Source organism: Saimiri boliviensis, chromosome 4, assembly GCF_048565385.1.
Source record: "Saimiri boliviensis isolate mSaiBol1 chromosome 4, mSaiBol1.pri, whole genome shotgun sequence".
NCBI classification, from domain to species: domain Eukaryota; kingdom Metazoa; phylum Chordata; class Mammalia; order Primates; family Cebidae; genus Saimiri; species Saimiri boliviensis.
In genome coordinates this window covers 5,258,612-5,278,575 of record NC_133452.1, presented here as the reverse complement: position 1 = coordinate 5,278,575, position 19,964 = coordinate 5,258,612, and the positions used below count along the sequence as shown (strand labels likewise).

Here is a 19,964-nt window from a genome sequence, read left to right as displayed (position 1 = left end):
TTCACTTCCCACCATCTCTCCGTCCTTTCTCCTCTGCAATGACCGTGGGCCACTCCCACTCCCTCTGCCTTTTCTTTTTTTCTTGAAAACATATCTTTTTTTTTTTTTTTTTTTTGAGAGGGAGTTTCATTCTTGCACAGGCTGGAGTGAAATGGCACTATCTCAGCTCACTGCAATTTCCAACACCTGGGTTCAAATGATTCTCCTGCCTCAGCCTCCCAAGTAGCTGGGATAACAGGTGCATGCCACCACGCCAGGGGCTAATTTTTGTATGTTTAGTAGAGATGGGTTTTCACCATGTTGAGCAGGCTGGTCTTGAACTCCTAACCTCAGGTGATCTGCCCACTTTTGCCTCCCAGAGTGTGGGGATTACAGGCATGAGTCACTGCACTTGGCCAAAAACGTATCTTGGAAATCATTCTGTTCCAGTACATAAAAAGCACTTGACTTTTTACATGGCTGGGGAGTGTTCCATTGTATGGGTCTACTGTGATTTATTCCATCCAGAGAGCACTGATGGACATACACGCTGTTTCCATTTTTTTGCTATTAAATCCCACTGCTGGTCCTTGGGTCACTTCCTGTGTGTTTGAACCTGTGGGTGAACACAGAGCTTGAGTACCTGGGGTGGAATCACCGAGTTTTTCAGCATCTAGAGGCATCCTGGCTCCCGGGCCCTTCCCTCTTCTGCAAAGCCAGTGAGGCTGGGCAAGGCTTTCTCACACCACAGACACCTTCCTGCCTCTCTGTTCTCTGCCTTTTTTTTTTTTTTTTTTTTTTTTTTCAATTTTTTGAGATATGGGTCTTACTCTGTCCCCCAGGCTGGAGCATAGTGGCGCCATCTCCGCTCCGCTCACTGCAACCTCCACCTCCTGGGTTCAAGTGATTCTCCGGCCTCAGCCTACCAAGTAGCTGGGATTATAGGTGCTCATCACTACCATACCTTGCTAATTTTTGTATTTTTAATAGACACGGGGTTTCACAATGTTGTCTGGGCTGGTCTTGAACTCCTGAACTCAGGTGGTCTGCCCACCTCCGCTTCCCAAAGTGCTGGGATTGCAGGCGTGAGCCACCGTGTCTGACCTGTTCTCTGTACAAGGAACCCTGTGATGGCACTGCACTGGCCCGGAGAGTGCAGGCTCGTCTTCCCATTTTAAGGTCAGCTGATCAGCACCCCTGGTCTCCTCTGCAGCCCGACGTTCTCTCTGCCCTGTGACCTCATGTCTTCACCAGTTCTGGGGATTTAGAGTGTGGCCCTCATCGCCTTGCAGACGAGCTGACAAAGAGCCAGAGGAGAGAATTCTTGGCATCAAGCTAGAGAGTGTGGTGCAGACCTGATCCCTTTTCCAAAACTCGTGTGTGGCCCGACACTGGAGGTAGAGCCTTGGCTAGGGATGGGGGAGAGGGTTCTAATCATTGTTTTCTATTGCTTGTGTTTCATTGGCCTGATTTGTTTATAATTAGAGAGATTTGAGCATGTGGAAGGAATGGGGTCGATGGAGTGAAAAATGTTGAAAGTCTGAGAAATAGGGGACATTTGATTTCATGACCTGGTACATGTCTAAAAGGTGTGTGTGGGCTGGGTTCTGTGGCTCACGCCTATAGCCCCAGGATTTTGGGAGGTCAAGCCGGGAGAATCACTTGAGCTCAGGAGTTCAAAACCAGTCTGGGCAACATGGCAAAACCCCTAGCAAAAATACAAAAAAATTAACCAGGCGCGGTGGTGTGGGTCTGTGGTTCCCAACTGCTTGGGTGGCTGAGGCAGGAAGTTGGCTTGAGCCTGGGAGGTTGCAGTGAGACGAGATCACACCAGTTCACTGCACTCTGGGTGACAGAGTAAGACCCTGTCTCAATACATACACACATACGTATGTAAATTTAAAACTAAGTAACTAAATAAAAGATGTGTGTGACTTGCTCCAGGGGAATCTAGCTATAGACAAGGAGGAAAGAAATCCACGGTTGCTGGGGGAGGCAGAACCGAAGCAGAAGTGGCAGTTCAGTGGCCTCGACGTTTTTCAGGCATCCTGAGGTTAATGTGGTTCTGAGAAACTCACACCTAACAGCAAGGCCCACGTGGCCGCGGGGGATGATGTGGAGATGCTGCACGCGGGGCACGCGGCCCTGTCCAGCCCGGCTGGGCGGAAGCCAGAGGCCCCAATATTAAGCCCTTTGAATCTCCCCGGTCGTGGAGTTGACCCAGTGCAAACACAGGGTGACCTCCACGAGCTCGCGGCACAAACGCGGGACCCCAGCATGGTTTTGCTGCAGAGTCTAATTTTCCAATTAAACCTCCATCTGTGGGGAAAGAAGACGTGACTCCTACCAACTGCTTTTCTAAATATTTGGAGTTGCTGATTATTTGCTATTTCTGATCCTTGTTTCATATTGCCCAACTCTCCATTGGTAACAAATGGTTGCTCACATTTCTGAAAAAGAAAGAATGGGAGGCCTGTTGGTTCCTGACTACAAGGGCTGGAAAGGAGGGGATGAAGCCTCCCCGGGAGCTGTCTGTTCCTTCCCATTTTTGTGAGCGTTTTTCAAGCGAGGCTGCGGGTTTTTCCTCATCCTTGAGAGCAGAGACCTTCCCCTTCCAGGGTGGATGGGTGGCCATGGCTTGCATTTCTCCAGGTATTTTCCCAGCAGTCCGGCAGATAGAAGGATGTTCTGTGTGTAGAACCCAGGTTGGAGGAACATTGCTACCTTAATAAAAATAAAGCCAGATGTTGTCCAAATAAGTAAAAAACTTGAATGACTGTTTACATTCTTAAAGTAAGGAAATGTGAGCTGTCAGGTGTCAGGAAGGGGACATGGGGTCCTGGTTACTGGCTGCCCTCAGGGCTGGCAGGCGAGACTGGGTGCTGGGAGACTGTGGGTGCTTCCTTTCTCTCTCTGTGCCCATTTGCTCTCTTCTCAACGTGGTGCCATCACCCAGAGTAGCCTCCACTGACGGCCCCACGGTGCTGAAAAGATCACACTCACCACTTGGAAGGTTCCCATCAATTCTTTCTTTCTAGCATTCCTCAAATTTATCTAACCACAAGCCTTTTTCTGTCCCCCAGAGGCACAGAACTGATTGGGGGGCATGCCTGGAGACATGCTGACCTTGCTTTATTCTCTCCATCAACTTTTCCCTGAAACACAATGGCACTGACATTTGGCGTTTTGGGGGGTGGTGGCGCAGGACAATTTAAAGCCATTGTAATTTTTGCTTTGTCCAGTCTGGACTTCCCTTGTCTTTTCTGAATCCCAGAGGTGTTTATGACAGAGGCAGAAAGCAGGCATTTGGAATGATTTTCCTTTCGTGTCCTTGGTGTTTGTTTTGGAGACAATGTCATTCAGAAGGTTCAGGATTTACACTGGGGGAGAAGGAGAGACGGTGACCTTTGAGAAGGGGAGGAAGGGAGGGGAGTCCAGCCCCGAAAGAGGACACGCACGTGGACAGTGGATGGGGACCCCTGCCCCAGTGTGGTGCTGTGCTGGCCCGCCCTCCACGGGGGGCTGCCATCAGGACCCGGGCCGGGCGCAGCTCCTCAGGAATGCAGAGGGGACTTCCTTGAACGCTTGGAACAAACCTGAGCCTCCCAGGAATGGAAGGACATCGCTGGAGATGAGTGGGATAAAAACTCCCACCACCAAGCAAAAAGAGGGTCACCAGATTTGAGATCTGAAAGTGAATTTAACATTTTTTTCTCCACCTATACTGTAGAATACGGCACATGCCCACAACACACCCCACGTACTATTCTTCCAAACAAGAACAGCAGAATGAGGGACCATATACCTGCCACCTAGGTGACAAAATTAATACTCCAACTTGCTTGTCTGTCTCTCTGTCCCCCTTTTGTGCTGAAATATTTGAGACAGTAGTAAAGTTATGAGTCTTTACCCCTAAATAATTCAACACTGAGCATGTCTACTAAAATAAAAACATTCTTCTTCAAAACCACAGACCATTGTTACTTAAGAAAATCAAGTCATGACCAGCTGTCTGCTAATACCCAGCAAATAGTCACATTTCCCTGATTTTCCACAAAATGACCGTTTATATAGCTGCATTTTCAAATAAGAATCCATATGTTTGGTTATTACATTTTTAAATTTATTTATTTTTAAATTTTACTTTAAGTTCTGGGATACATGTGTAGAACATGCAGGTTTGTTACATAGGTATACATGTGCCATGGTGGTTTGCTGCACCCATCAACCCATCATCTAGGTTTTAAGCACCTCATGCATTAGGTGTCTGTTCGAATGCTGTCCTTCCCCTTGCCCCTCATCCCCGACAGGCCCTGGTGTGTGATGTTCCCCTCCCTGTGTTCATGGGTTCTCGTTATTCAACTCCCACTTATAAGTGAGAACATGTGGTGTTTGTTTTTCCGTTGCTGTGGTAATTTGCTGAGGATGATGGTTTCCAGCTTCATCCATGTCCCTGCAAAGGATGTGAACTAATTCTTTTCTATGGCTGCATAGTATTCCATGGTGTATATGGGCCACATTTTCTTTATTCAGACTATCCTCTTTTTAACAACTTTCTTTATATATACAATGCACCCAACTACAGTGCATGATGGCTGGTTTTCATGGTAGTCACAGAGTCCTGCTCTTTTCACCTTAAAGTCACACTTAAAAAAAATTATATTGACATTTTTAAAAGACCAGGCTGGTTGTCTTATATCCTGTCTGCTTTCGGTATTTGTCTGATTATTTCATTCTGTGCTGTGGTTGAAATTATATTGGTCGATTCTATATCAATCAATAAAATGGAAGTTTGGTCCGAGGCTCAATTGTTTATAATTAGGTTGAGTAGTTTGCTAAGGCTTCACAGGTGGCGATCTGTGATTCCCACTGTTGAGGCAGGAGAATAAGGTCTGGAGGCAGAGAACATAAGGCTGGTTCACCTGCGTCAACTCTGATGGGAAATACCGTCTCCATAGGGCGTACACCAAGTACATGGCTCTGTACCTTTACTTCATCCTCTTCATTTACATAGGGTGTACACCAGGTAACCAACAGAAAACTCTACAGGGTATTTAAACCCAAAACAATTCTGTAATGGGGCTCTTGAGCCCTATGCTCAAGCTCGCTCCCACCCTGTGGAGTGTTCTTCCATTTTCAATAAATCTCTGCTTTTGTTGCCTCATTCTTTCCTTGCTTTGTGCATTTTGTCCAATTCTTTGTTCAAACACCAAGAACCTGGACTTTCTGCACTGGTAACATATCAGTGATACAAAATTAGATCAGCTCACCTCTGGGTGGGTGGGCGGCTGCCATGTCCTGTTACAGGATCCTAAGCTTTCCCCTTTGCAATTAGTGGGGATGCTGCAGAGAGACCCTGGAATGCCTGAAACTCCCCAGTTCTCCGAGCACCTGCCACCCCCATTCATGCTCCTTGCCTGAATCCTTAAGCCAAGGAAGTTTGCAAATGGCCACTTCTTCCACACTGATGACTATAATTTTTTCCATATTGTTGAGATGTCATTCTGAAAAACAGTTTTCCCCCATCAATTTAGTACATAATTTCCTAAATGGGGAAATATTTTATTCCACAATTACTGCTTTTGAAGTAAGGATTTGGCGTAGGAGTCACCTCTAAAACCACCTTGAATCTATTTCTTTTTATTTTGAACATTATTATAGACATGGATTTTCTTTTTTTTTCAATGTAATAAAAACAATTACAGTAACTATTCTTCATAGGTTCACTGAGAATGTATTCAACATACCACAAAATTCGCCTTTTAAAAGTGTACAGTTTGTGGTTTCTGAACTATTCACAGAGATGTGTAGCCATCACCACTCTCTAATATTAGGACATTCTCACCACCCCAGGAAAAACCCTACCCAGGTGCAGTCCCAACCCCAGTCCCAGCCCTGGGAACCATTCGGTGACCATTCTGTCTCTACGAATTTTCTTATTCTGGACATTTTACATAAATGTGGGCTTCCATGACTGGCATCTTTCACTGAACAGAATGTTTTCAACATTCATCCATGTCGTGGCATGTATCCATTATTCAGGGTTTTATAAATCATATTCCATTATGTAGCTGGGCCACTTTGGAGTGTCCATTTACTCAGCTGATGGTCACTTAGCTCCCTTCCATTTGTTACATGAGTAACGCTGCATGAACATCCTTGCTGAGGTTTTAGTGTGGATATGTGGACATATGTTTTTACTTATCTTGTGTATATACCAAAAAGTGGAATAGCTGGGTTATGTGGAAACTGGATTTTTAACATTTTGGGGAAATGTTAAAAACTGTTTTCCAAAGTGACTGAATAGGAGAGTCAGAATTGGCTACACCGGTATAGCAAATAAAGAAGTCACTGGTCTCGAATGCAAGTGTAAAAATTAACTACTTTTATTTATTTATTTATTTTTATTCATTTATTATTATTATTATACTTTAAGTTCTGGGGTACATGTGATGATCGTGAAGGATCGTTACATAGTTATACACATGCCATGGTGGTGTGCTGCATCCATCCCCCTGTCATCTACATTAGGTATTTCTCCTAAAGTTATCCCTCCCCAATTTCCCCACCTGCTGTTATCCCTCCCCTGGTTCCCCCACTCCCCCAACAGGACCCAGTGTGTGATGTTCCCCTCCCTGTGTTCATGTATTCTCACTGTTTAACACCCACTTATCAGTAAGAACATGTGGTGTTTGGTTTTCTGTTCTTGTGTCAGTCTGCTGAGAATAATGGTTTCCAGCTTCATCCATGTCCCTGCAAAGGACATGAAATCATCCTTTTTTATGGCTGCATAGTATTCCATGGTGTATATGTGCCACGTTTTCTTTATCCAGTCTATCATTGATAGGTATTTGGGTTGGTTCCAAGTCTTTGCTATTGTAAACAGTGCCACAATGAACATACATGTGCATGTGTCTTTATAATAGAATGATTTATAATCCTTTGGGTATATACCCAGTAGCGGTATTGCAGGGTCAAATGGTATTTCTATTTCTAGATCTTGAGGAATCTCCACAGTCTTCCATAATGGTTGAACTAATTTACACTCCCACCAACAGTGTAAAAGTGTTCCTATTTCTCCACATCCTCTTCAGCATCTGTTGTCTCCAGATTTTTTGATGATCGCCATTCTAACTGGTGTGAGATGGTATCTCAATGTTGTTTTGATTTACATTTCTCTGATGATCAGTGATGATGAGCTTTCTTTCATATATTTGTTGGCTGCATAAATGTCTTCTTTTGAAAAATGTCTGTTCATATCCTTTGCCCACTTTTTGATTGGGTCGTTTTTTTCTTGCAAATTTGTTTAACTTCTTTGTAGATTCTGGATATTAGCCCTTTGTCAGATGCATAGATTGCAAAATTTTTTCCTATTCTGTTGGTTGACAGTTCACCCTAATGATAGTTTCCTTTGCTGTGCAGAAGCTCTTAAGTTTAATTAGATCCCATTTGTCTATTTTGGCTTTTGTTGTCATTGCTTTTGATGTTTTAGTCATGAAGCCTTGTCTATGCCTGTGTCCTGAATGGTTTTTGCCGAGGTTTTCTTCTAGGGTTTTTATGATGTTAGATCTTATGTTTAAATCTTTAATTGATCTGGAGTTAATTTTTGTATAAGATGTAAGGATGTCCAGTTTCATCTTTCTGCATATGGCTAGCCAGTTTTCCCAATACCATTTATTAAATAAGAAATCCTTTCCCCTTTGCTTTTTTTTGGTCAGGTTTGTCAAAGATCAGATGGTTGTAGATGTGTGGCATTGCTTCCAAGGCCGCTGTTCTGTTCCACTGGTCTGTATCTCTGTTTTGGTACCATGCTGTTGTGGTTACTGTAGCCGTGTAGTATAGTTTGAAGTCAGGTAGTGTGATGCCTCCAGCTTTTTTTTTTTTTCCCTTAGGATTGTCTTTGCCATGCATGCTCTTTTCTGGTTCCATACGAAGTTTAAACTGTTTTCTTCCAGTTCTGCGAAGAAGGTCAATGGGAGCTTGATGAGGATAGCACTGAATCTATAAATTACTTTGGGCAGTATGCCCATTTTCATGATATTGATTCTTCCTTACCATGAGCATGAAATGTTTTTCCATCTTTTTGTGTGCTCTCTTATTTCCTTGAGCAGTGGTTTATAGTTCTCCTTGAAGAGGCCCTTCACATCCCTTGTTATTTGTATTCCTAGGTATTTTACTCTCTTTGTTGCAATTGTGAATGGGAGTTCACTCATGATTTGGCTCTCTGTTTGTCTGTTATTAGTGTGTAGAAATGCTTATGATTTTTGCACATTGATTTTGTATCCTGAAACTTTGCTTCAGTTGCTTATCAGCTTAAGGAGATTTTGGACTGAGATGATGGGGTGTTCTAAACATACAATCATGTAATCTGCAAATAGAGACAATTTGACTTCTTCTTTTCCTAACTGAATACACTTTATTTTTCGTCCTGGCCTGATTGTTCTGGCCAGAACTTCCAATACTATGTTGAATAAGAGTGGTGAGAGAGGGTACCCTTGTCTTGTGCCAGTTTTCAAAGGGAATGCTCCCAGTTTTTGCCCATTCAGTATGATATTGGCTGTTGCTTTCTCATAAATAGCTTTTATTATTTTTAGATACATTCCACTGATACCTAGTTTATTGAGAGTTTTTAGCATAAAGGGCTGTTGAAGTTTGTTGAAGGCTTCTCTGCATCTATTGAGATAATCATGTGGTTTTTGTCTTTGGTTCTGTTTATGTGATGGATTATGTTTATAGATTTGCATATGTTGAACCATCCTTGCTTCCCTGGGTTGAAGCTGACTTCATCATTATGGATCAGCATTTTGATGTGCTGCTGGATTTGGTTTGCCAGTATTTTATTAACGATTTTCCCTCAATGTTCATCATGGATATTGGCCAGAAATTTTCTTTTTCAGTTGCATCTCTGCCAGGTTTTGGTATCAGGATGATATTGCTCTCATAAAACGAGTTAGGGATGATTCCCTTTTTCTGTATAGTATGAAATAGTTTCAGAAGGAAGGGTACCAGCTCCTCTTTTTATCTGTGGTAGAATTTGGCTGTACACATATGTGTACCTGGACTTTTTTTTGGTTGGTAGGCTATTAATTGCTGTCTCAACTTCAGACCTTGTTTTTGGTATATTCGGGGATTCAACTTCTTCCTGGGTTAGTCTTGGGAGGGTGTAAGTGTCCAGGAATTTATCCATTTCTTCTAGATTTACTTGTTTATGTGCATAGAGATGTTGGTAATCTCTGATGGAGTTTGTGTTTTCTGTGGAAATGATGGTGATATCCCCTTTATCACTTTTTATTGCATCTATTCGATTCTTCTCTTTTTTCTTTTTTATTTGTCTGGTTAGTAGTCTATTTTGTTGATCTTTTCAAAAAAACAGCTCCTGGATTTATTGATTTTTTGAAGGCTTATTGCGTCTCTATCTCCTTCAGTTCTACTCTGATTTTATTTTTATTCTGCTAGCTTTGGAATTTGTTTGATCTTGCTCCTCTAGTTGTTTTAATTGTGATGTTAGGGTGTCCATTTTATATCTTTCCTCACTTATGTGGGCATTTATTGCTATAAATTTCTCTCTAGACACTGCTTTAAATGTATCCCAGAGGTTCCAGTACATTATGTCTTCATTCTCATTGGTTTCGAAGAACATCTTTATTTCTGCCTTCATTTCATTATTTCATTCAGGAGCAGGTTTTTCAGTTTCCATGTAGTGCAATTTTAAGTGAGTTACTTAATCCTGATTTCTGGTTTGATTGCACTATGATCTGAGAGACTCTTTGTTATGATTTCCATTCTTTTGCATTTGCTGAGGAGTGATTTACTTCCAATAATGTGGTCAATTTTAGAGCAGGTGCAATGTGGTGCTGAGAAGGATGTATATTCTGTGGATTTGAGGTGGAGAGTTCTGTAGATGTCTACTAGGTCCACTTGGTCCAGATCTGAGTTCAACTCCTGGATATTCTTGTTAATTTTCTATCTTGTTGATCTGTCTAATATTGAGAGTGGAGTGTTAAAAGTCTCTCACTATTATTGTGTGAGAGTCTAATTCTCCTTGTAAGTCATTAAGAACTTACTTTATATATCTGGGTACTCCTATAACGGGTGCATACATATTTAGAATAGTTAGCTCTTCTTGTTGCATTGATCCCTTTACTATTATGTAATGCCCTTCTTTGTCTCTTTTGATCTTTATTGGTATAAAGTCTGTTTCACCAGAGACTATGATTGCAACCCCTGCTTTTTCTCTTCTCCATTTGCTTGGTAAATCTTCCTCCGTCCCTTTATTTTGAACCTATGTGTGTCTTTGCACATGAGATGGGTCTCCTGAATACATCAAACCAATGGCTGTAGAACAAATGCAGGGACAAGGACCCTCTAGGTTAGAGACTGTGCACCTGCTCTGGGTGTTTTCTGCCTTGCTCTTCTGTCCCCATAGTTCACACTTTGGGTGAGAACAGGGCTGCGCCTCTTTTTTAAGACAGCCTGTTGTGAATTGCCTTCTTTCTCACACTTCTTCCTTCCTCAGTTCAGGCAACCCTCGCTGCTGGGGGCTCCTAAAAACATCTTAAGCCACATTGTTAGCTTGTAAATGCTCATGAAAACTTCTCCCAATACTTCGGCTACTGTGCATTTGCAAATCGTATTTTGAGAAGGAAAAGCGGAATGCTGTTTGTCTCTTCCTGTGCTGGCAGTTACCCTGGCAAGGAGAGAAGAGGAGCATTGCTCACGAGGAACTCCATGCTTGATAACGGATGTTTTACGTGCCTTACTTTAGTCAAGATGCAACCTTTACAAACAGGCACTGAAGCAAGACACATTTCAGGACAGCAGGGAGCTGACACACACAGTCTCAGAACCTCACTGGGCTCGGGTACATACCCCTAAACCCTCATTTACCAGCCACTGAACCTCTCAGCCTTTCTTTTTTTTTTTTTTTTTTTTAAAGAGAGACACCAATACATACAATTCATAGAACTGTTGTGAGATTGAGCTGGGATGAGTAGAACTCAAGAGGGTCTGCAAATAGTAAGTGCTTAACAGATGTTAACCTCTATTATCACCTGGGTGGGGTACACCTCACAGCTCAAGAAATGTTGTGAATTCCCCAGGATTGAGCCACAGGTCATGGGAGGCAGGAGGTCACGTATCTCCCATGAGAATTGTATGTGACATACTCTAAAGGACATGGGATGCTCAAGGAATGGTGTGACTTTTCCAGGATTGAGCCACAGGCCATGGGAGGTAGGCGGTCACCCGAGTCCCAGCTGAGGCACTTTAGCAATGTGCTGTTTTGTAGTAAGGAAGGACCCAGTAGAAGGCTTCTGGCAGTTTTCTCAGGGGAACATGTCAAGAATATCACAGGTGCCTTAGCCAACTTGCATTTTATAGCAATTTAAAAAGATGAGGTTGAGCATGAGGACGCAGGACAGCCTTCTTCAATTAACTGGAAGATTGTCAGGTGCAAAGGAAGTAGACTTCCCTGTGTGGCTGCAAGCTCAGAACAGTGTGTTGGAATAGAAATCATAAAGCAACAGGTTTGAGCCCAACTTTGGACAGAACTTCCTGGCAACTAGAGCTGTCAACCAGTGGCCTGGGTTGAATCATGGTAGAATGTTATCCAGTTCAGGAATGGTTTGTTGAATGAGCATCTATTAGAAATGGTAAGTAAGGAATTTTGCATTGGCTGATGGGAGGCTGTGCCCGTGACTTCTGAGTCCAGCCCCTAACATTTCTGATTTCATAAGCATAATCCAGTTACGCAGCAGACTTAGGAAACAGGGTGGTCTCATACTTGGCTTTTTTTAGATAATGCAAAGTAAAGCAGGTAAATGTTTTCTTAATGTATATGAATATACATACGAGTATGTCCGTGTACCCTAGTCATTCTGCATGTTAAAATGTTTGAATCTACTTTCTTTTTAATGACTACTTACCATGCTCCGAGGTCATCCTTTTGAGCAAGAGTTCTAATTAGTGACATAGACATCACAAAAAAGCTAGACATTATCTGAATATATACAATTGCCAGCTAAGAATTTGGAAGTTGTTATTTCAAATAAATTCCTGATTTTCTAGTCACAATCTGTTGCTCTTCACCATCGAGGAAACGTCTAGCTCTGCCATGGAAGGCGTCGTCGATAGTGGGTGAAGGATGAGGGAGAGGAGAAAGCTGTAGACACACAGGGGCATGCTTCCATTTGGTTTGTCTCATCAAGCTTAGTTTCTCTTATGAGAATGGCATCAATTGTGGGCTTCTGTTTGGTAAGTGTTGCTTCTGGGGATTTTTCTTGCATTAGGAAATGCATGTGATGGAGAAATGTTACTCTCCTCAACACTGTTGCATTACAGTTGATGGAAAAATCAAAGGTATGCATAGTTATGATGAGGATTCAGATTCGGATCAGCTTTATAGAGGGCCAATCTGCAACTTGAATTACTAATTTTATGAATATATTAGCTCAGGAAATTTATTTTTTAGCACAGGATTTTATTGTTTCACAGGGAACTAATATTTATAAAAATCCTGTCTACCGTATGTACAGTGCTATGCATCAGAAGGCATTCCATTATTAAGAGTTTGGTATTGGAGATTTCCTTTTCCTTCTAATTCACAAGGCTGTGGACATTCATATATTTAAGCTCTCTTAAAAAACAAACAAAAACCTCTCACATTTACCTCTAATATGTTTAAGGTTAGAGAGGATCCAAGGATAAAATTTAACTTTTTAATCTTACGTATTTATCATTTGCCTACTCATCTGATGGCAAGCAGAGATAGTCGAAATAAAAACATAATTTCTTTACCGTGTGTGTGTGTGTGTGTGTGTGTGTGTGTGTGTGTGTGTTTGAGACAGAATCTCACTCTGTCACCAGGCTGGAATGCAGTGGCACCATCTCAGCTCACTGCAACATCTACCTCTTGGGTTCAAGCGATTCTCCTGCCTCAGCCTCCCAAATAGCTGGGACTACAGGCGTGCACCACTACGCCCAGCTACTTTTTGTATTTTTGGTAGAGATCGGGTTTCACCATGTTGGCCAGGATGGTCTCAATCTCTTGACCTCGTGATCCGCCCACCTCGGCCTCCCAAGGTGCTGGCATTACAGGCATGAGGGGCATTGCATCTGGCCTATCCAGAGTTTTAAAGATAAAACCATGAGTATACTTATCACTGTGTACACAGTATGTGAAGTTGCAGCCCTGAATGTGTTCCTTCCCACAGCAGAAAGAATCCAAACACGTACACATAAACACACATGCACCACTGTGTTTTGCCTAGCACTTCTCTTTTCACGAGGGTGTGCTTTTAGTGAGTGTGCATTTGCATTGTTGCTAGAAAGACTCCGAGGGCCAGGGAAGCTCCCTGGGAAGCCTGTGGGTTGGCACTCCGTGCTGCTGCCTCCATAATCTGAAGCCATCACTGCAGCACCAGGGACTCCCTACACAGTATCTGAACCTTTAAACTTACAGAATGGACTTCGAGTTAGTAAATCATCGTACAACTTTTAACATTTGATGTTGTCTTGTGCTGTCTAATAGAAAATGAGTGAAGCAAAAGAAACACACTAATTCAACATACACTTGGTGCTTTCTAGGCAAACAAGGCCTGGAGTGTTTTCAAATGATCTTTTGTGAAATGTCTGTTATCGTCCCCAAAAATGAGCAAATGATATACGTGAAAGATGATATTTTAAAAACTCTGTATTCAATTATTCACACCAAAGGATATCCATTAAAATTATGAACATTTCTAAATATATTTCATGTATCATACATATATATATGTTATGTGTATAATTACATATCAACAAAAGAATTCTTGTTGCTCTAACCATGTAAGTAAAACAAAGATTTTGCAATATAACACTCATATATGCATATATACTGGCTGTTTGAATTATGAATTTATTTACAACTTGCCTAGATTATAATAAATGATTACTGTTCTATTATACAAACATAACAGTAAATGTTTTAAATACAAAGACTGCAAATGAATACATGAAAAAATTACACACATGTACAATATTTATAATTTATAAATGCAAAGTTAAGACCTCTTTAAATTATTGCACTTGTGCATTTTACAAAGGTTTTTGTCATACATACAAAATCACTTTTTAAAATCTACTAACTTATCAACTATGATAAAGTTAGATACTGTTAACTTGAAATTCTTTCTCCTTCCAATAGAGAGCCTATTAAAATTCTGGACACAGATTCATTGACTTTACAAGTCAGTTCTTTATGAGCACTGTATTTTTGATGGTGTGTAACCTGTATTACTCTCCAATCGTTTTTGGTCAGCAAGTTTACCAATAACAAACTCTTAGATGCCTTAGCTACGTATAGACCTAGGATCTCTCTTGTTCATATGTTCATGTAAAGAAAGCCACTTTGTCTTCTCAGAAAAAATGACGGTGCTGCATTTGTACAAATTTTGGTAACTATTTCACAGTGTGTTGGGCAAGCATGTGATTTCAAATAGGTAGGGGCCTTGTATACAAACACCTTCTCTGGGTAAGTCTATTGCACTCTCAACTTGCACACGAAATAAACACATAGCATATACACCATACAACAGATCATATGGAAAATAATATTCCTATATGTCACTATATAGGCTATTTGTGATACAGCATAGGACTGGGTATTAAGGTGACTAAAGAAAAAGATGAAGGCTGTAATGCCCATGATATAAAATTTCAGTTGGGCTAGAGTATTAGATAATACTTTTAGAACTTGCAATAGAAACAAAACCTTTCTACTTAAACTTTCACAAATATGCAGTACCCCAAAAATATCAGATGAAAATTGAAATGTGTAAACTGACTTCCCTACTTAGCAAACTGGATTCAGCTGTAAGTTTCCACCTTGGTCCTGAGGTGACATTATCCTTTGCCCACAGGGCCATGCCTGGCTCTCCGTGCCATTGGTTACTTTTCTCCCACTGGCAGGAAGGAGCAGGCGGGCTCTCCATGGCTTCGCAAGCCCTGCTCTCCATTGCTGGGTTGAGAAGAGAAACATCAAATGAGGACAGCATTGCTTCTTTGGATGTAAAATGTGTTTCTTGGGTAACATTAATGTCTTTCTCTTTGTTCTGTCTTCTTAATTTAGAACCAGCACACTGCTGACACCTTCTTATTTTTCTTGCCATTTTTATCATAGAAAATGCATCCAATGCTTCAGACAACCAAACTATTCCATTGAAAAAAAGACCAAAAAAAGTGTGCATTGCATTAGATATTACTAATTTAAACATAATATAAATGGCTAAAGAAGTCAGCAATACGTGTATTGGCGAAATACTTATGCACATGTAAAAATCTCACAGCCATGCGCTGAAAGCATGGGGAAGTTGTAACAGATGACATACTCAGCTCATTTACATTTTATGGTAATTTAAAAATCAGAGTAATACTTGCAATAGAAGAGATCCACTACAATGATTAAGTGAATATAGTCTTTAAAGAATTAAACCCTAAATAAAATCTGCGAAGTGTAGAAAGCAAACATATGCTTGAAATATGTAGAGAGAAGTGATTTTAAAAATCTAAATCATGCTTAGGTATCGGAAACCCCCCAAAATCACATCATAACCAATGTCACAGTTCTTTGAAGTTCTTGCAGAAAAGACTGAACGTGAACAGTTCGTTGGTTATAGTCACCAGGGTATTTGTCAATGAAGTCAAATAAAGGATAGAAATCTGATGAAGAAAGAATGGTCCTATTCATCCAACTTGATAAAATGAACTGTAGATGAGTGGCTATAAATGTTTTCAATTAGAGTTAAGCAAGAAAAGCAAAATAATAAACACAAAAATGAAGTAGTAAAATTGCAGTATTTAAAATAAAGGCACAGGCCAAGGCATGGTGAATAATTTAGTCCTATTAAAGCTCAAACCTTAATTTTGAGTGAAAAGATCAGAAACACAATACCCAAACCTAAACCTATTAAAAAAAAAAACCCAGGTATCTAAGGATTTATGCATCTATTTATATCCTGTACAAACATGTCTCATATACATGAATATATCAGTAAAGAAAAATTAACTGAGATTTTACAAAATGAAAATAAATCTAAAAAGCATGCCAAAAAAGAGGAAACCTATACTGAACAAATCTAGTTTCCAATTCATTGCTTTTGTTGTGGTGAGAACAAGTCATGTGGGGCACCCCTGTAAACATCTGTACCTTCCTTCCATTGAAGACTCAGGAATGGGAACAACTGTGTCTAATATTTTGGTCTATTTTGCAAGATGGGTTTTTCATACACCTCTTAGAGAGAAGCACAGGTGGGAAATGGATCAGAGTCCCTGCCCTAGTAATAGGGCTGTTTTAAAGAATTAGTTTCCACATCCATGGCATTTCCTTTGACCCTTTTCTAATTAATTAATTCACATTGCCTGAATTCAATATTTCATGTTATTGGCAGGCATTTATGTTTCCAAGGACATTTCTAGCTAAGAAACATATTTGCTATGTCCAAAAGATAATGGAATAGTTGCCTATGACTATAAAACTTGTTTATTACAAATCAACATAGCCAATATAAATTTCTGCAAATTGAATATCCTGCATATCCTCATAGCTGGTTACTAAATTTACACTGGGTGGAAAATTTGGCACAATACACAATATGATCTTAATAAGAACTCATCAAAACTGTTGTTAGTAAAAACTATCTCTTGGCTTCTGGTGTCATATTTTTCTTTTAAGAAACGATCTGGGGAAGACAAGAACTAGAACTAAGATGTTTGTCTGCTAAACGTATCTGACAAAATACAAAAATATTCCTAACTGCATGTTTTTCAAAACAAATTATTAACTAAATATTACTGCATCCTGGGTCCCTTTATTTTACGTACATCTGTGGTTACTAAGTAAATCTTACACATGGTAAAAGCAATACTGACAGTTTATATCAAAATACAGTCTTTCGTTCAAGCTGTGCTTCTATTATGATGATATTTCACAAGAAATTAACCAACCAGTAAATCCAATCACATTCCTTTGGGAAAATGCTCAAAATAGAGATTACATAATACACTTGCCTATAATAAATTAAGAGAATTTTCTGTAATAATCAACCTAAAAATGTAAAAGTAGCCATGAGAGTCCTAACTCCATAATTATTTTCTATATTAAAAAACAGAATTCATATATTCTTTTAAAATTTTTGTAAACAATATTAAATAACATATCCTTTCCCAAATTAAATTAGATGACTAAATTAACTTTTGTGAATTAAGTTGTATTTGGTAGAATCCAGCTTCATAAATTTGTATGCAGAAAAATATGTAACTTGTTCAAATTCAATATGAATACACTAACAAAAAATGACACTTTCTTGTCAACTATCAAGTAATACGTATTTTCCATCAAGCAAAGTCATCGTTTTTAAGGAATGGAAAAACGGGCTAATTTATATTTTTTTCCGACATTTTTGCTTCTCTCTTCCTCTCTTTTCTTCTGTCTCTCTTCCATGTGTGTATCATATATACACATATGTATATGTCTACATACATGAGTGTGCATCCTATATACATCTATGTGTGTGTTCTACATATATTACATCCTTCCACATATATATGTGTGTGTACACATCTAGCCACAGTGGTATTTCTCTTTCTTTATTTATTACATTTTATGTCATAGTGTATAATTAAAATAGCAAATGGAGCTCCATGTAGGGAAGATGGCAACTTTCAGTAGCCCAGAAGAAAACTGAACACATAGTGTTAATTTTAAAATAAGAACAGTGCTTTTGTAGAGCCAACTCTGCTACAACGTAAATAAACCATGTTGTAGAAGCCTCTGATTTAATTTTGCACAAACCAGGCTCATCTTAACAAAATGTCTACGGTATTAAATATGTAGAAGGATTTTTTCCATTTTATTTTATTAAAAGTGATATTCCAGTTTCCTGCCACGTGAAAAGTGAATAAGTTATCTGTTATGATTGGCCTGTCACTTCCTGAGGGAGTCTCTGTCTGATTCCTTCAGGTTAGAACAGGGCTGGAGGTTACTGTGCCATTGTGCTAAAAATCTTTAAAGTATTAATATGCACCAGAAGTGACTACCTTATAATCTCTGTAGGAAGGGGTGCAGAGTATTACTTTTGTATTGTTCAAAACACTTACATTGTATAGTAATACTAGTCAACCAAAAAGCCGTATAGAAAAAACCACAGGTTTCTATGGAGTGATTTGATCTGCGAGAAGAGTAAAGAGAATGGAAAGAAGGCCCAACATGACTGAACTACTTCCTGCTTCTGTTTCTGTGCTATGGACAGAAAGCCCATGAAATATGACCATGCAGCATGTGGAAAGGGATAAATGAGAGGTGAATGCAGCAGGTCAAAGTAAAATCACAAAAGACACATTTTATGGTTTGATGTTTAAAAAAGAAATGGATGGTACTTTAATTAAACAATGTTACGAATAAACCTTTCATTGTGAATACGAGTCTAAAATTCTGCAATGACACAAAGTGAAAATATAAAGAAATCATTATGAAAAATTTACACTTTATATCCGTAAGAGTTGTCTGTTAAAAAAATTTACAATGCCTTGCTTTTATTTTGTTCTCTATGATAAGGGTTCGGTAAAATTGCCAAGATATCAATGAAAAAAAAATTTAAAAACTGTCATCTTTTGAACTGATACTTGAAGTTCTGAGATTTGTTGTAACGTATACCTCATCTCTTAAGGTCTACTTCTTTTAGTTTTAAATTTATTCATCTCAGCCCTTTAGTTTGAACTTAAAAGAATATGTTTAGTCTGTCTAAATTCATGAAGCTCTGAAATAAGAATTTGATGTTTTCTCATCGCTGCTTACTCTGTAACCTCAGTGACATTTGTCCTGAGGCTGTGGACTACAACTCAAGTTAATTACAAGTAGGTCACACATGAACATTCATGATAGTAATGTGTAAAAATTCCTATTTATAACCAAACACATCAAAGCAACATTGATGTCAAAGCCCAAGTACAATACCATAATAGTACCATTTTCAATCCTTATTAGAAAGATACAATGGAAAAGTACCCCTTCTGAAGAATTTTTGTCCATTTCCATTAAGGCCTCAGCAATATCAGCCTATTAGAAAAGGCTGGTTTGCAAGTCAAATGGAGTCACTTGGCCAGCTGATTTCTGAACGTGGGGTGGTCCTGGTTGTTCAGTGTCTATGATGCCTCACAGAAGAGACTGGCAGGAAGTCCTTTGCTTGACTTATTTACTTGATGTTACCTTCTGGAAGAGGTCTGCACCCCAGTTCCCAGGTGTAGGTTCCCCCCACCCCCCCAAGAAAAGGAAAAAATGTCAAAGAAGCAAGATGAGGATCTGTGGGTGATCAGGGCTCAGTCTTCACATGCAGCTGCCTTCTGAGCCACGGAGGGGGATGAAATCCAAGTTGCAGTCTCCTCCCCTCGAATCACCTTCTCCCACTGACTGAGATTATCCCTAGGGATCAAAGATGCAATTTCAGATGAAGCTTATTAAAGGAGTTCTGGACTTTGTCTTGAAAACTAACCAAACGGTTCTGTGCCATAGCTCTGCACAGCGGCATTTTGTGAGGCCCTCCGATGGCTGATGGTCACTAGTGTGACATGGCCAGGTGGGCTCTTGTGACGGCTGCCCAGGAAAGAGGCTCAGCGGCAGCAGGGGGTCAGGGGCATCTTGGCTCATCTGCTCTGGCCCGCAAGGGTAGTAGCAATGCTAAGGCTGAGCGCATGTCCTTTCTTAGTAAGAAGGATGACTTTGGGCAGGGAAAGCGCCCTAGGGTGTACTTCTGAGGAGTCTGCAGGGTCCTGGAAAGGAGGAGATGCCACAGCAGGAGGAATACTCGGTGACAACATGGCCCTTCCTACTGAGAAGTGCCGAGAGTGTGTCTCCCTGGAGGGCTCTAACCTCCTCACCTTACACTGGTTCTTATTCTGAACGCTGTGCCATATATAAAGTCATCCTAAGTTACACCTGGCACAAACTTTTGAAA

The 19,964-nt window shown here is 40.2% G+C and overlaps 1 protein-coding gene across 12 annotated transcripts in view; it reads right to left on the bottom strand.

Annotated features, from left to right (window-relative positions):
- Positions 1-8,590: 8,590 nt before the first annotated feature.
- The window catches only part of PDE10A (phosphodiesterase 10A), a 656,074-nt gene continuing 644,700 nt past the window's right edge, over positions 8,591-19,964 (bottom strand). For all 12 annotated transcript variants that reach the window (XM_074397164.1, XM_074397168.1, XM_074397166.1 and 9 more), the window contains one exon: positions 8,591-19,432. In XM_074397164.1, the coding sequence (XP_074253265.1) occupies positions 19,330-19,432 (103 nt within the window). In that variant the 3' untranslated portion in view covers positions 8,591-19,329. The remainder of the gene's footprint in view (positions 19,433-19,964) is intronic.